General features: G+C 34.3%; 3 protein-coding genes and 1 pseudogene across 4 annotated transcripts; 3 read left to right on the top strand and 1 right to left on the bottom strand.

The window, feature by feature from the left end:
* Positions 1-464: 464 nt before the first annotated feature.
* Positions 465-3,932, top strand: LOC120189392 (annotated as a pseudogene).
* Positions 3,933-7,752: 3,820 nt separating this feature from the next.
* LOC120189396 (2-carboxy-D-arabinitol-1-phosphatase) lies at positions 7,753-11,104 on the top strand. Of its 2 annotated transcripts, XM_039192685.1 has the most exons (9): positions 7,753-8,089; positions 8,655-8,760; positions 8,890-9,106; positions 9,200-9,318; positions 9,644-9,733; positions 10,050-10,103; positions 10,176-10,274; positions 10,369-10,476; positions 10,665-11,104. In XM_039192685.1, exons 1-9 carry the CDS (start codon positions 7,830-7,832, stop codon positions 11,037-11,039), a joined length of 1,428 nt encoding a protein of 475 aa, XP_039048616.1. In that variant the 5' UTR covers positions 7,753-7,829; the 3' UTR covers positions 11,040-11,104. The 2 variants fall into 2 exon arrangements, with proteins under 2 accessions (XP_039048616.1, XP_039048617.1); XM_039192686.1 differs by lacking the exon at positions 9,644-9,733.
* A 2,124-nt stretch (positions 11,105-13,228) lies between these two features.
* LOC120189397 lies at positions 13,229-14,318 on the top strand. The gene has a single exon (XM_039192687.1). The coding sequence runs from the start codon at positions 13,387-13,389 to the stop codon at positions 14,281-14,283; it is 897 nt and encodes a 298-aa protein (XP_039048618.1). The 5' UTR covers positions 13,229-13,386; the 3' UTR covers positions 14,284-14,318.
* A 1,438-nt stretch (positions 14,319-15,756) lies between these two features.
* LOC120189398 (protein LURP-one-related 8-like) lies at positions 15,757-16,523 on the bottom strand. The gene is made up of 2 exons (XM_039192688.1): positions 16,206-16,523; positions 15,757-16,114 (listed from the first exon to the last, which is right to left on the bottom strand). Exons 1-2 carry the CDS (start codon positions 16,455-16,457, stop codon positions 15,761-15,763), a joined length of 606 nt encoding a protein of 201 aa, XP_039048619.1. The 5' UTR covers positions 16,458-16,523; the 3' UTR covers positions 15,757-15,760.
* Positions 16,524-17,587: the final 1,064 nt, after the last annotated feature.

Genomic DNA, 17,587 nt, shown 5'->3' with positions numbered 1-17,587 from the left:
GAGAAGGTGGTTAGTTGAAATAGGGTTGTGATATTTGGTAGGTCACCCATGTCTTAACTTTTCGGGACATTATGTTCGTGATGAGCCCTCACTTCTCCATTGCTACAAGGAATTTCCATTAGCCACAAAGATTTGGGATTTAGTCGGTGTGCCTCTATGTTCCTTGTATAATCTAGTTTTGAGTTTGGGTATAATAAATAAATCATATACAAGTTTATTTAAAATAAGATCAAATCAGATTTGGATTCAAATACCATAATTGTAGCAGTTAATTTTATGAGATATTATGGTTACCAAAACAAATGCTAATCCAAAAGAAAGGAATCAATAGGAGAAAAGTGAGTAGTTAAAGTCCAAAATCTGACTATAAAAACACTTGCTTCTCTCTCTGTTATCTATTCCCCTGTTTTCTACCTCACACTCTGTCCTGCATTGCCTCGCTTTTGTGTGTGTGTGTGTGTGAGAGAGAGAGAGAGAGAGCAGAACTGCCAATTCACTATTTTTTCTCCTTTATTTTCCGCTTATTTCTCAACTGTTCATCTCAATTTATACAGAAAATCCCAGATTTTCCTTCACATTGTTAAGCGGAAATAAACCAAGCAGTGAGAAAGATTCATTTTTAAGCCTTTTTTACTCGGTTTATCGAGTAGAAAGCAAAGATGGCTCAAATTTCACCCAAGCTGTTAACTCCGGAGTCATTCCAAGTGTCCCGAGACGATATTACGGGCCAACTCGGTTTGGTATGGGAACTCATCAAAACACCATTGTTAGTTCCTTTACTGAAACTCGGCGTCTACGTTTGCCTAGCCATGTCGCTCATGCTCTTCATGGAGCGTGTCTACATGGGTATCGTCATCATCCTCGTCAAGCTCTTCTGGAAAAAACCCAACAAACGTTACAAATACGAACCCATCCTAGACGACGAGGAACTCGGCAGCTCGATTTCCCCGTCGTCTTGGTCCAGATCCCAATGTTCAATGAAAAAGAGGTCTCTCATCGTCTTCCCCAACATTCTTGCTGTTGTTTTTCATGTATGGGTTACCTCTGATGGTGTACTTGTTTGAATCGAAACAGGTTTACAAAATCTCAATCGGAGCAGCCTGCGGACTTTCATGGCCGGCTGACCGTCTCGTCATCCAAGTGCTGGACGATTCGACTGACCCAGCAATCAAGGTACATACACTAGTCTTCTTAGACCTCTCAATAAATCACCATATTTTTTTTAACACAAGGTTGAGCGCAGTTGCTGGTGGAGCAAGAGTGCCAAAGATGGGGGAGCAAAGGTATAAACATAACGTACCAAATCAGGGAGAACAGGACGGGTTACAAAGCGGGAGCTTTGAAAGAAGGGTTGAAGAGAAGCTATGTGAAAAATTGTGAATATGTGGCCATTATCGATGCTGATTTCAGACCTGATCCTGATTTTCTACGACGAAGTATTCCGTTTTTGGTCCATAACCCCGACATTGCTCTCGTTCAAGCTCGTTGGAGATTTGGTACACCACCTTCATCCCTCCTTTTTTTTTATAATTATTATAATTAATTTCATGAGTGTCGGTGGTCGTAAAACTCTTCAGTTTTTTTTTTTTTTTTAATTTGGTTTTCCAATTTTGGGTTTTTGGTTTCTGTCGGCTGTGGGGTGTGTCCAGGGAAAGAACCCCACCAGTCAGGGCATGGGACCCACTCTACTCTTCCTCAGCCTTTCATCCATCATAGTTGATAGGATATGGGTAATTATTAATTTTTTTTAAAAAATTATTAAATTTATTTATTTGTTATAAAATGATGATTGTAATGTTATATAAATATGTAAATTTAATGATTATTTTATAATTGTTTTATAAAAGTTAATGATATTTTATAAGTTAATTAGTTTAATGAATATATTATAATTTTTTTAAAAAAATAATGATAAAATAATTGTTTAAACATAGTTTAATCATGTCTACTACATTTTACTCTTAAATTTAATATTGAATTAGGTTGGATTTTTCATCATGGATAAGTTGAGTATTTATTTACAAGACTCGATCTGAATCTGAAGGCACCAAATTCATTATCACTTATTACGACGAAGTAAAGAATTAGTCTTTCTACTCTAATTTATCAAAATTTAATCATCGAATTTTGAATAATTAATCCATTTCAGTAACAATACTATATTTATCGAAGACCGAAAATTCAAGTTCATGTGTTTATTTACCAATAAATGAATTGCCTGGTCAATTTTCATAAACTATAAAGATCAAATTTTGTCAAATCAAAGTGGAGGGAGTAATTTGTCATTATTCATAAAATATAGAGTAGAGTTCGTAATTAGACCCAAATAATCGACTATTTTGAAGCGTATAAAAAGAAATGATTTGATTAGACATTCCAATTATTGGTGTTATTAGTGATTTTGCATGTGATTTCCCGAACGAAAAATGATTGGGATAAAGCCGTTGTAATTAACGACCTGAGATTGAAGGGATCACGTGGTCAAGAACATAACAGAAGTAATCTTATTCTTTAGAGAGAAGAGGGTTATAATAGTCATTTCCGCCCATCCCTACCTTCCACGTGTAATATTAATTATGGGTGATGTTTGTAGTGAACGCGGATGAATGCTTGTTAACAAGAATGCAAGAGATGTCATTGGATTACCACTTCACAGTGGAACAAGAAGTTGGATCTGCCACTCATGCTTTCTTCGGATTTAATGGTAACATGTTCGATGTAATATACCGGCAATTATATTAATCGAATGAAAATGGGTTTTCATCTTTTTCTCTCGATTGAATACGTTATTAATGCAGGAACCGCTGGTATATGGAGAATTGCTGCCATTAACGAGGCAGGTGGATGGAAGGATAGAACCACCGTCGAGGACATGGACCTCGCCGTCCGAGCTAGTCTTCGGGGATGGAAATTCGTTTACCTCGGAGATCTTCAGGTATTTATTCTTCTGTTTCATACACGGTAAATAAAACATGTCTAATTTATGCTTTCCCTTTGTATAGGTAAAAAGTGAACTTCCAAGTACTTTCAAGGCCTTCCGTTTCCAGCAACATAGATGGTCTTGTGGTCCTGCAAATCTGTTCAGGAAAATGGTGTGGGAGATCATTCAGAACAAGGTTAAATTTTGCTCTAAATTCATCTTTTTTTCACTCTTTTACTACTGTGTTAAATTCATTCATTTGTATTATTATCACGTCGTTGCAGAAAGTGAGATTCTGGAAGAAAGTTTATGTTATTTACAGCTTCTTCTTCGTCCGAAAGATCATTGCTCACATGGTCACCTTTTCCTTCTACTGCGTTGTCCTTCCCCTTACGATTCTGGTTCCCGAAGTTAAAGTACCGATATGGGGTGCCGTTTACATTCCTTCGGTCATCACCATCCTAAACTCTGTAGGAACTCCGAGGTATGGCGCGGCTATCTGACTCTTCGTTTTTCTTAAAGTATTCATATCGAACTTAAAATCAAACCTGACCCGACATTCACAGATCCATCCACCTATTGTTCTACTGGATTCTGTTTGAGAACGTGATGTCGTTGCATCGGACAAAAGCCACATTGATCGGTCTGTTGGAGGCAGGCAGAGCAAATGAGTGGGTGGTGACAGAGAAACTCGGGGATGCAGTCAAGAAAGCTGCAGAAGCCGTTAAGAACAAGACGAATGCTAAAGCTCCCAGAAGATTTAGAATCAAATTCACCGATAGGTAAAGAAGTTTCGATACGTGTATACGATCCGTGGAATATATGCGTATTCATATATAATTTATTGTATGAACAGATTGAACACATTGGAGTTGGGATTTGCAGCATTCCTTTTCCTATGCGGATGCTATGATTTCGTCCACGGGAAGAACAACTACTTCGTGTACCTATTCCTCCAAACCATTACCTTTTTCATTACAGGAATCGGGTATGTGGGCACCATCATTTAATGCTCCAAACAATCTTCTTGTCAGCATTTGTTGTCACTGTACTAGAGCTTTTTCTAGACTGCCAAACATGCAAAAATAGAGAGGCCTCTCAGCAATCTCTCATTCAATATAATTCAGTACAAAGCAGAGCTGTCGTTATCTTTCCAGTTAATGGAGAAATCAACAGAGAAAAGAAGATTGATGTTGTTATGGGCACAGAGGAGGTGGACACTCCAAAAGAGAGCTTTGTAGTAAAATTTAATTGGAGATGATGTTATTTTTCTTTAAATAGTTTGCTTCTAGTGGCGAGATTTATTGTCTTTTTTATACCACTTGTTTTGGTGTTTTTTTATTATATATTAATTTTGGGTCTTGTGTTGGTAAAAGTTTTGCTGCAAAAATGAAAATAATATTAACAAAGTATATTATTGATTTCACTTTAATTGGTATAATGGTCAAAATGAACATCGGTTTTTAAGATCAATACAACACTTATAGATTAATATACTTTTAATAAAAAAAAAAGGTTGAAATTCAATCAGCGTTATTTTTTTCATTTGGAAGAAGAAAAATGATAAAGACGTTGAAGAGTAAAAGAGAGCAATAGAAGCAGTGTTGGTATATAAAACAGTAAGATGAAGATTATGTTTTTTAGAAGAAGCGGAAGAATAAAGTGGTAGAAGAGAGAGAACTTTTACAGAACTCCTATATACCGACTTAAAAAATAATCAAACGATTTGCTTCATTATCTTAATTTACTGGATTCCTTCTCAAGTGGGCAATGCTATTGTCAGGGCCTTGATTTCACTCATTTTTACCTCTCACCTTTCAGTTAAAAACTATTACTATCACAACCATTTCTGCATTTAATTCCGGCTTAAGTATACCAAAAGTAAACTCGTTTTTTCAGTTTAGTGTCTAACATTTATTTCTTTCCAGTTTGGTGTCTAACGTTTTATTCAATTACTCAAAATGAGTCAAGCCGTCAACAACGTTAATTTTCTCCGTTAAGTGACACGTGTCACAATATGATAATTTTAAAAATTTTATATAAAATATATATATATATATATATATATATATTAAAAAAAGAAAACACATAAATTTTAAAATAATCCTAAAACTTTGAAAACCTTCATTTTAACCCCTAAACCCATGCCGGCCGTCAACGAAGCACCATCCGACATCACCTCTCCCCGGCAAACAAAACTCCTATGAAATCGTGACTGGTCAACAGTCGATCGACGGCGAATCGACATTTTATACCCGTGAACCCAAATATGAAAATCACAATCCCAAGCAATTTTAACGGCCAATTGACCACAATTACGACGACTTGTAACTAGGATGATGACAATGACTATGTCGACGGCGGTGATCGTGGCCGGAAAGGGGCGGCGGGTTGGAGTTAGGATTAGGGGATTTTGAGGCTTTTTTGTAATTTAAAATAAATAAAAGTTTTTTTTATAAATATAATAATATTTTAAATATTTTAAAAAAATAATTTACAAAATTATGAGATTGTGACACACGTCACTCAAGGAGAAAACTAACGGTCTATCACTGCTTGACCCATTTTGAGTAACGAAATGAAACGTTAGGCACCAAACTGTAATGAAATAAATGTTAGGCACTAAACTGGAAAAACGAATATAGATTGGGCACCTTTTGTATACTTAAGCCTTTAATTCCTCCCCTATGTTTTTTTCTCTTGTGGTTTCCAAAGTTTTGCCTTGATTAATCTGGTCACCTGACTTTGGTGAGTAAATCTCTCGAGAATTTTCTAAATTAACAAGGACTCGAACTCAAATCCTATTTATGCGATATCAAGTTGCTTACCACTTAAATTAACCCGTTGGTAAACCAAAATCTCCCCAATGTTTTAATATCCATATTCAAACTATATACATAACAAAATACAAGCATAGATTATATTGGTATTTTGTAAAAGTTGTGCACATGCAAGCAGTGTAGTTTTCTGAGCGAACTTGTCATGCACGTACATACCACATGATGTGGGGCTTTTACTCCATAATTGGCCAAAAGGGCGAGGGATTATGGCAATAGACTGAAGTTCTCCGATATTATAATTCCAATATATGAACAAATCCGTAAATAATATTTATCATCTCTTACAAGTGACTGCATAAAACAACACAAACATATTGAGATGAAAAATAATATATATTTTTTTGGGACAAAATCAGTCAATTCTCTAACATTGAGAGATGGTGATATTTTTGCATAATTGGGGTCATTTATTTCTGAAACAAGGCACATGGTGTCTTCTTCATCAGCATCTATTTTCTGCTATGTCCATTCAATAATAAATAGGGATGGATAATGGGATCACTTCTGTCTTCTTTTAAAAAAATTTGTTTACTCATATCTTAGGTCATTGTTCTGGTAAAATTAAATATTATTTTTCTGATTTTTAAGATGAGATATATAATATATTCATATTACTTTAAATTTAAACAATCGATGTCTCTTAATAGTTTATTTTATGTCTATTTTTCCAAGAATCTTAAATGTAAGTGAAGTTACTAACGATTAGTTGGATTTGTAGATTGAGACACTATAATCTTTAAATAAGTTAAGAGAATGAAGTAAATTAGGTTAAGAGGGTCACTCCGTTATAGATTAATTAATCAATAATAGATTAAATATCGATAGTTAATTTAAAAAGTGAAGTTAAAGCGGTCCAGTGAACTGCAGTCCAATAATTTTATATGTCATTTGTATAAATATAATTGATAAAAGGTTTTCAAATCTTAAGCTTCTCAAGGATCTGTCGTTGATTTATGTATGTTGTAAAGAATGTGAGGCAAAGTGTGGAGTTCAACTAAGTTATGTAACTATTAGTAATTAGATTTTGAACTAAAATTTTAGTTTTTATAATTAGTTCATTAATAAATTAAAAAGAGTTTATAAAGAAAATATATAAATCAAAAAGGCTGATTGTTGGTAGGGATGACAATGGGTCGGGTTCGGGTCGGGTTCGGGCCGGGTATTGGTCCCCGTCCTCATTCCCGTTTAAAAAACCCGTACCCGTCTCCGCTTAAAAACTGCGGGGATCCCCATCGGGTAATAGGAGAAAACCGCGGGGAAACGGGTATCCCCGTTTAGCATAAACGGTTATTTAAACGGATATTAGGCCGGGTATATATATTTAAATTAAATATATAAATATTATATATATATATTAATTTAAATTAAATTTATTAATATTATATATATATATATATAATTATTATTTTTAATATTTATCGGGCCGGATATCGGGCCAGGTAATCGGAGCAGAGATTACCAAACCCGTCCCCATTCCCGTTTAACATAAACGGTTTTCCCCATCCCGTCTCCTTTTATCATCTCCGAACCCAACCGATTTAATTCAGTTTTCGATTTTTCACGTCGGGTTCAGGTTTTTTTTGTCATCCCTAACTGTTGGGCAAATCAGCCAATTGGTTACTGATTCCGGTAAAATATTATATATAGAATAAATTTCAAGAGAAAACATAAAAGTTCGTTTGATTTGACGATGTGAAAGAATGGATGAAATTTTGATATATAAAGATTTAATTAGCTAATCAGCATATTAGTTAACAATTATCTTTAAACAGAGAGATTAGTTATATTATTAATTTTGGGTTAGATCAAGTACTTTCTATTTTAAACCTGAATTGATTTAATTTCAGTCTTTAATACGAAAAATATTTAAGTTTGAATCATATTGAAACTGAAATGTAAGCTGAAACCAAGCAAGTCCATATCCCGATTCGTCCTCCCACTGAGTTCGAGCCTAAACCCAGATCGCTTAGCTCAATAACCGTATATCTTTTCCACGGCTCCATCTTCTTCCTACAAAACGTCGAACTCCGTTCATTGTCCGATCATCATCGAGTCTCCAAGAGGTCAACATGTCGCCGTCTTCTTCTTCGCCGCCGACGATGGCGGAAGAGAGGGAGCTGAGATCGGAACTTCAAGCGTCGGTTACGTTTCCTCCGATAAAAGCAGCGAAGAGAGTAGTGCTGGTGAGGCATGGGCAGAGCACGTGGAACGAGGAAGGCAGGATCCAAGGGAGCTCCAACTTCTCTGTTTTGACAAAGAAAGGCGAAGCTCAGGCTGAAACTTCCCGCCAAATGCTCATCGATGACTCCTTTGATGTTTGCTTCTCCAGGTCTTCTTTAATATACTATTTGAAGTAAAAATATTTTATTAAATGTAAAATTTGTCAATTTTAGTCTTCATTTTAAGCACTCAGTACACTCTTTAGCTAAACCTTTTTTTTTTTGGAAATATGTAGATTTTTTCTTAAAACTTATTTTGAAAAAATAATGCAAGTATACATATTTCCGGATAATTAGGATCTATAATTTTTTTGAAGGATCAAATTTTGAAATTTGATGACATTTAGGATCTATAAGTGACATTTAGGATTAAATTAAAGAAATGTATTTAGTTGAGAAAAAATGGTAAACGGATGTAGAGAGGAGTGAATTTTATACATATTTTAGGAGATTAGGATCGATAACTTTTTGAAGAATTTAAGTGTGAATTTTGAACTGGAAATTTATATATATGACATGAATATGTTTGAATAAGTGGCAGAATTTAGCTATTTGATAGTTTTTAATTAACGAAATGTATTTATTTTTACATAAGATTTAATACATTTGCAGTGCAATTCAGAAGATTTATTTGCTTTTGAATTCATAAGGTGGATTTTCTTTCATATATTTCAGCCCCCTCATTCGGTCGAAAAGAACAGCTGAAATCATATGGGGGACTCGAGAATACGAGATTTTAACAGACTCTGATTTGAGAGAAATTGATCTTTATTCATTTCAAGTATGTTTTTGCTCAAATTCATCAAGTGTTTTGAGTTATCGGAACACATAAAATGCAAGTACATACTTTTGGTTAGGAAGGTTTAATGTCTTATGGTGATTTTTATCTCAGTTTATTGGCGGATTTTAGGGCCTCTTAAAGCATGAGGGGAAGGCAAAGTTCGGTCCAGCTTATCAACAATGGCAGGTTGATGCTGCAAACTTCAACATTGATGGTCATTATCCCGTCAGAGAGTTGTGGGGGCGTGCCCGAAATTGCTGGGATAAAATCCTTGCTCATGAAAGCAAGTCTGTTCTTGTGGTTGCTCACAATGCTGTTAACCAAGCTCTAGTTGCAACAGCAATTGGTACTTGTCTATTTCTATGTTATGGTTACTATTTTAGGACACAAATGGTCACTTTTACTTTTCTAATATCCTTTCGCCTTTGCTGATGATCAGGACTGGGAACAGAATACTTCAGGATTTTGCTTCAGAGCAATTGTGGTGTAAGTGTGCTTGATTTTGTCCCGTGCCCAGAGGGAGGGTCTCCATATATCTGTCTCAATCGTTTAAACCAGGTATGCTATGAATTTACCGAAAAATATCAGATTTTGAAAACTCCGTTTCTTGCTCTTGATTCTGTTGTTGGTCCCACAATAACACTTGGTACTTCAGTCTGGTTCCATTATGTATATCACGATTAGTAATGAGCTGAAATTCTGAATATATGGGAAGTATCTTCATTTATGTAACTGTAGTTCTTGATTTGTGGGAAGTATTTTCAGTTATGCAACTGCAGTTGGTTTCGTTCTATTAAATTATGCATTTGCTTTGATGAGGATTACTGCTATGCTGTCCATATCATATGATTGGTGGTTATGTTGTCTTTTAAATATTGTGCAGACACCGGGTTCTCCTGTTGCTTCTGGGGCCGGAAGAAAGACAAGTAAGCGGATCATACTTGTTTGTCAGGGATCCACACAGGATACAGAGGTACGGGAGCAATGGCTGGGTAGTTTGCCAGCCCCTTGTACTGCCACTTTTAACCTTAAGTTGCATGAACTGATGCTCTCATATTTAGACACATTCTCTTGAATACTGAAGCTCCATATCACCTAGCAGAGAATTGTCCTTAGGACTAGCATAACTTTGGATAATATATATGCCTTTTTGATTTAGTGTCAAAAATATTTCCCACCGGAGAAGGATTGAAATATTAAAGATGGGTAATTTGTTTTACTCGTCTACAATCTGTTGTTTTACTCGTATCAATTTCAAGATTATAATCATTACTTGTATCATTGCACAGGCTACTGCTGCTGGCTTAGGTGATCAACCAATGAACATGCTTGGGGTTATACAGGTATATGATTAATATTATTCATGGATTAATCATTGAGTCGTATTATCCAACTCTATTCATTGTTCTTAACAGGCCCAGAAAACTGCAGAGTTGCTTCTTGATCTGAAAGTGAGTGCCATAGTTAGCAGCCCAAAGAATGCCTGTGCCGAGACAGCAAATATTATCTCCCAAGTAAGCCCTTCTTCATTGTCTTTCAACTAATAAACAATGATAGTTTTTTCAGTCCCATTTTGTCCCATAACTCCTAAAACTTTCTACACTGTAGGTGCAAGAAGCTGCCGATTGCTTGGGTGCTGATTGTGTTCCTCGGTATGTAGAGATGAAGAGAATACCGGACCTTGATGTTGCCGAACTCTTTCAGCCATCTACAAAGGCAGGATATATGAACATCATATTACAAGATACTTCTATTTACATTTACTGCTTTCTTCACCGACATAGGGATCGAATAATTAGGAATATTGATTGTTAACTATTCAACTAATTCACGTCAGAGATGATACCGGCACAAAATGATCTTTTCACTTGGTTTTTGGCTTCATATGTTTGTCTGTTCTGTAGGACACAACTGAACTTTTATCTCTACGCCCTGGTTGGTCAAATGGATTAGAAGACGGAGTCACGTCGACACTACAAGAGCAATCCGGGCAAGCCTGGCGTTCATTGCTGGCCGAACTATCTGATGAGTCCGAGGAAGAAAAAGTCATTGTTGCTGTAGCTCACCCCATAGCTCATATAGCATTGATAGGACACTGCCTGAAAGTGACAAAAGAATGGCTGGGATCATTCCATCTTGATGCGGGGAGCATCAGTGTCATTGATTTCCCAGACGGACCAACCGGTAGAGGCGTAATCCGGTGCATAAACTACACTGCCCATCTAGGGAGATGGTCTATACCAATTACAAGATCGACGGTGGACGATGATTCATTTTGATTGTGAACATGTATAGATCCCACATACATATCAGCTAAAAGATACTTCGGTAGTGATACTGTATATCGCTTGAAATGTTCAGTAAGAACTGAAGTTTCCTACTTACCCTCTAATTTGTGCATTCCGTGCATTTATATATATGATCAAGAGCATTAGTACAGTCAGATCAGTGAAATTTTTAAATTTTATTAACGAGTTAATTTTTTTAGATATTTATAAGAAAATACTTTTATTATTCTAAAAATACTAAATACATATTTATAATTATATGAAGCACCCAAAACCTTAAAATACAGGAACTGTGTATACCCATTACAAATTCTTATTTTTTTTCACTAAATGGATCGTACTATAATTTTTTTTTAAATTAGATCAAATAAAATTTGAGTTAGAATTTTTTAAATTAAGAAAAAAAACGTGATATCATGATGTGGCTGCTATGTAAGTACATTATATATTCATATGAATGAGATAAGATGCTAATGCAAGAAAAAGATATAGAATTTTAAATGGCATTTTCATTGATTGAGATGTTATCATTCTCAACAAGGAAATCATATGCAACGACTTCCACGAAAATGCGAAACTAATATATATTTTAACCACTTGCTATAAATATTATTGACTTGGATTATTAAATTCTAAATGAAGATTCAGGTTAGAGAATTAAAAGTCACATTTTACATACTAATATGTCTTGTATTATATTCAATTATTTTTAAATGACTCTTAATTCATTGAATGAATTGTTGTAAATCATTGAATTTTACTTTATATATCAATAATTAACCACATATATGCATTAATAATGTCATGTTTCAATTCACATTAATTTTAAGTCCGAGTTAATCATTTTTCTTATTGACGTAGGAAATCGGTCCTTTGTTTAAGGACATTATTTGGAATTAATAACATTACTTCTAGCAGACAAACGAAAATCGAAATAAGTATTCATTTAAAATTTGATTATTTATATCATTATATTTTGAATTTGATAATATAATCAAAGTCTAAGCATTTTAATATATATAATATTGGAAATTTGCTTTTGTATCCCTAATAACTATACATTTACAACTGAACATTCATCAGTTTTAACAAATGCGAATTTATTTTATGAATTATACATTCACAAATTTATCAAGGTTCTTTTATTTAATACATGATTGGCAACCACATCAAATGACATCACCAGGAACTTGGCATTGAAACAAGAAAACAAATTTATGAATCGTGTTATAAAAGTATAATCTAAAATTATCATTTTTAGATATGCATAGATTCTTCAAAATTTTATCATCATCAAACATATTTAATTTATAATCTTATATTGAATATTGAAACAAGAAAACAACATTAATTTCATTTATGAATCTTCTCGTAAAAACATAATTTAAAATTATTTTTAAATGTTTATAAATTTCTTAAAATTTTGTCATCACTAACTGTGCATATTAAATCGAATCATGACAATAAAATATTGAAGTTATGCTCTTGTATCAATTTTGCAGTTCATCACACATTGATTTAGCTTGGGAGAAAAATTGAGAGAAGCACTTGGCACATTGAAAAAGGGTGTGCAGAATAATAAATAGACCAATACCTAATAGTCTACAAAATTGTCCTAATCTCCAACTCCCAAACTATTAAGTGGAATGTCTTTTTGTCAACTTCTAGAAATATTGACTCAGTTTGATCATTTTCACTGTAGAGTACATAAGAAATTGTTGAATTAAACTATAATTATAATTATAATTATTAAACTTTACTGAATTTTTATAAAATGATTAATGTCATGTTATAATAATAATAAAATTTTGATTGTAGTTGAAGGCCCTTTATCCTGTTTTTTCTTATGGTCCAAAGCATAATTAAGTCTTTAACAACTAATTATAACACAATACAACATAAGAAAAACATAATATTCTCAAAGTCTCTAGTCTATATTGAATATTGACCCTAAACCCTAAGAGAGTTAATGGGGGCATTGACTTCAATTGCTTTTACCACCATCTGGTCAATAGTATAACAAACAAGCAGCCATGATCTCATCTCGAGATTGATTCAAGTAAAAAAAAAACACATACAAATACGATGAAAACAGATGTTGGTATTCAGACCAGGTCCAAGTCCAACACTCCAACTTTTTTTTAACTTTTATAAAAGTGATTAAAGAAAGCATAGCTTGGAAGGATTTTCAAAGCATTTCACTTTTGTTTCCCCCCCTTGTTTACTGCAGATTATATATATACATATAAGAGATCCATATCTGAAACACTTGTGAATCAGTGCTTGTAACATAAACTTGTCCAGTTTCCCAACACATATTCCTGTTTCTTTTAGGACAATGAGAGATATTATTTCATGTTTTAGTGAAAACGCTGTAAATGTTTCTCATTCTTCATGTTCAAGCAATGTCTGTAGCACTCAAAGCTTAGTTCCTTCACTAAAAAGTGCAGTCACAGGTGTTTACCAAGTGATTCTTTCCAACGGCAAGTACCTGTTGATCAGAGTCACATGGTCCAAGAATCAGACCGGTGAAGGCCTTGCCATAAACTTTGGTGACGATGACCCCTTGACATGTTTCAACATCAAAACGAATTCGAGGATTTTCGGGAAGAAGAAAGGAAATAGAGTGACTGAATCCGGTCACTCGAAGATCGAAGTCTTTTGGGATCTTTCGACAGCAGAATACCACACGGGACCGGAACCGGTCGATAGGTTCTATGTTGTGGTCGTGGTCGATTCAGAGATAAGCCTTGTTCTAGGCCGTGTGGGTGAAAAAAATATTGTGAAAAAGCTCAAGACTAGCACCACCAAAGTGGCGAAATCCTCTCTCGTAAGTCGGCAAGAACATTGTTCGGGCAATACACATTATTCCACCAAGGCTCGATTTTGTGACACGGGCATTGTACACGATGTTTCGATAAGATGCAGCGTAGAACATCAAGGCCTAAAGCATCCGGTTTTATCGGTTTGCGTCGACGATAAGAATGTGATTCGTGTGAAGAGGCTGCAGTGGAATTTTAGAGGAAACCAGACGTTTTTTGTTGACGGATTGTTAGTTGATCTGATGTGGGATGTCCATGACTGGTTCTTCAAGCCCGTCTCCAGCTCTGCCGTGTTCATGTTTAGGACGAGAAGTGGACTCGACAGCCGGCTTTGGTTGGAGGAGAAGTTGTTGCAGAAAGAACATGACAGAGCTGGATTCTCTTTGTTGATATATGCATGTAAGAGCACATAAACAAAACTATTTCACTTTTGTTCATATTTGGTTATTTGTTTTGGTTTCCGTTGGGCTTATTGCTATGGAGCAAACAAAAAGCCAAGTGTAAAGGGGATGGGCTTTATATTTAACATGTTCTAAACCCCCCCCCCCCGCCAAAATAAATTCTACACATATTCCAATTATGAATTTAATATGGCTGATTATGTTTATCTTTATGGATGAGAAATTTTTTTATTATAAACATAAAGAGTTCAAATATATAAAATTTGAGTATCTCATCAATCTGATATAGTTCATGAACTCGTTCCATATAAATGTTAGCCTCTTGTTTGATAAATAAAAGTATTGATTGGAATCCTATGATAAATAAAGAATGAATAATTTTGGCCTAGAATCAATCAAGGACTAAAATTCCATAATTTCCAAACGCAACTTGCATTTGTATAAAGAAACACAATGTTCAACCGCTCAAACTAGTGGATCATGATGTACCAAAAACAACACAACTAGTGGATCATGTGCATACTATATCAACGGAGACAAATTCTCAATGAATTCTTTTTTGAATATTTTTTTTATTCCAAATAAATACAATTTCCAATCTATATCACAAAACAACCATAAATATAAAATGCACACCCTAAACTAAAACCAGTGTTCTAATTATGGTTTTAATCCCTTTTCTACATTAAAATTCGAGATCTATTCTATCATATATACTTCTATTTATATAATGTTATTAGTAGGTTCAAATCGATAATATCATCTATTATTGCTATATGTATATAAAAAAAAAACCTTAAGCATTTTTATAACATCGAAAATTTATTATTGGTCGATGATGAAAATCAAAAAGACAATGAATCCATGAGTATGTTAAAGATCATTAGATTATCTTCAAATAATTACTTTGATCGTTTTTTTTAAATTACAAAATAATCATTATTTATTAAATTATTATAAAATAATTATTAAATTTTATTATACTATTATAGAATGACTATTAAAGTTATTGTATAATAATTTAATAAAAATAATGATTATTTTATAATTTTTAATAATCAAAACAATCATTTGACCATAATTGATTTAAGATGAAGCAACATCTAATTTTGACGAAACAAATTTCTAATTTTGACAGAACAAATTGAATTGAGAGTGTCACTCCCATGTTAAATCTCTATAATACCCAATTTAAATTAATTTATTAATTGATCAGATATTAGTAGTTATATCATAAAAAATAAAATTATAACACAAATTTCACGATTTTAGGACTTAAAACTATAATTAGACCAAAATTATAACGATCGTCAATGTCCGTTTCTTTTCAGTAAATTGAACAACTCGACGAGCGAGTAGATTCATATGGAAACAAACTATTATGTAGTTCAGAAATTGATGCAATGATTATATATATACATATGTATTGTTTGATTTGCTGAAGAAAAAGAATCGAAGCTACAATTTTTTTTTTTTTGGGTTAACGAAACTAGAACATTTTATCAAGAAGAATAACAAGAGCCATTGCAAAGTCCGTCCGTATATTTTCAGGCTTAACAACAAGACGGAAAATGTCGCTTCCGAAGGCAGTCCCTCCGCCACCCTCTTTCCGCCTTATCTCCGCTGCCAACCTCCTGTTGTCACCCAGCACGGCGCAGTGCCGTTGGGAGTAAGACCCCTCGATCTCGTACACGGTTTTCTTACTCCGATCGTTACCGATGACATAAGCCAAGCACTTGTTGTTCAATATGCTGATCGATTTCTTCACCGAAAATCGAGGGCTCGCCATGGTTTCTTCTCCCTCGTAAACCAGCCAGTTCTCTCCCAGTCCCAGGCTCATTCTCTGCCATGCCATCATAAATGCCGAAACGACTTAGATAAATTTCACCCAAAATGCAAGTGAACAAACAGAAGAAGAAAAAAAGTATATGTACCTTGCGGCGGATGGTGAGGAGAGGCCTGCCATTGGCATCCATTAAAAGGATGGATCCCTTGTTGCTTTGCATATAATTATCCACCCTGAATGCTAAATCGCCTTTACCATCGAACACCGTGAAGCCATTACAGTTGAACAGCAATGATTTTTTCCAGACTGTTAGAACGACTTCCTCTTCATCGGACGTCTCCGCCGCTACTAACACACCATGGGCGCCCGTAAAACCAGCATTGGGATGAACCTTTGTCATTCTTAAAGGTTCCAGCTTTTCTTAACTAAAAAGAAGGATTGCAATCAGAGAGTAAACCACCAGCAAGCTGCAACTCAACACGATCAAAGCAAGTAGATGAAATGGATATGAGTTAGGCAGAGATATATATAGTAGTATATATGAAAGGGGCATAGGATTCGAGTGTGGTGACAAAAGTCTAACACGGGTGCTCCACTACCACCTTGAAAATGACGTGAAAACAGCATTGGATTGGACGGAGTTGAAGAAAGTGATATAGGATAAACACGACGTGGGCTGTCTGACAAGGATATTACTTTTGTAGGATTTAGAATAGGGTTAAATTATGTGGCTGACAACTAAGCTACGGTGGAAAACTGTGGACACGTGTCAAATGGATAAGGCCCTTGTGTTGGATATTTTAGTGTACGATCATCTCACGATTGATCAACTCTCGTCGGGGTTCTAGTTGAAATAAAACGCGGCCTTAGAGCCTTTGTTTAGACACGACATAGACATAGTTTCGGGCACACATAAAATTCACGTGTGGTAAAAGAGGGGTTTGGCTACTATTTGAGGTTTTAATTCTCCTTATAAAAATTTATTTTTAAAATTATAGTTTTATCAATGAATTAAAATATTAACGGTTAAATATAATATTGACTTAATATAATAATAATTTTAATCACTAAAATTCATCAATTATGGTATAACCTAATATAATAATAATTTTAATCATCAAAATTCATATATCTTATTAATTTTATCTTAATTTAAAGCAATTCAATAAATCTAATTCTTCGTATATATAAATCTTATTAATTTATTTTTTGTTCTTCACCTAAATTATTTTTTTGGATAATTTAATTTTATTACCCAAAGAGCAGAGAACTGCTAAAAAAACAATCAATGTTCGGAGTACAAAGATCACCCTAAGTCAAAAAATGGCAATCAAACAAAATCAAACTATACCCCAATGATTACAAAGAGTAATATTAACAGTATCTAATATATTAATAGACCTACCCCTTAGATGAAATCCAACATTTTCCTTGATAGCATTGAACATAGCTTCAACGGTTGAAGCTTGACCTTGAAAAAGCCTCTTGTTCCTTTCTTTCCAGATAGTGTAGATTAAAGCATTGGAAGAG

This window comes from Hibiscus syriacus, unplaced genomic scaffold (genome assembly GCF_006381635.1).
Source record: "Hibiscus syriacus cultivar Baekdansim isolate YM2019G1 unplaced genomic scaffold, ASM638163v2 tig00116954_pilon, whole genome shotgun sequence".
Taxonomy (NCBI): domain Eukaryota; kingdom Viridiplantae; phylum Streptophyta; class Magnoliopsida; order Malvales; family Malvaceae; genus Hibiscus; species Hibiscus syriacus.
The sequence above is the reverse complement of the archived record's forward strand: the minus strand, read 5'-3'. Positions and strand labels throughout refer to the sequence as shown.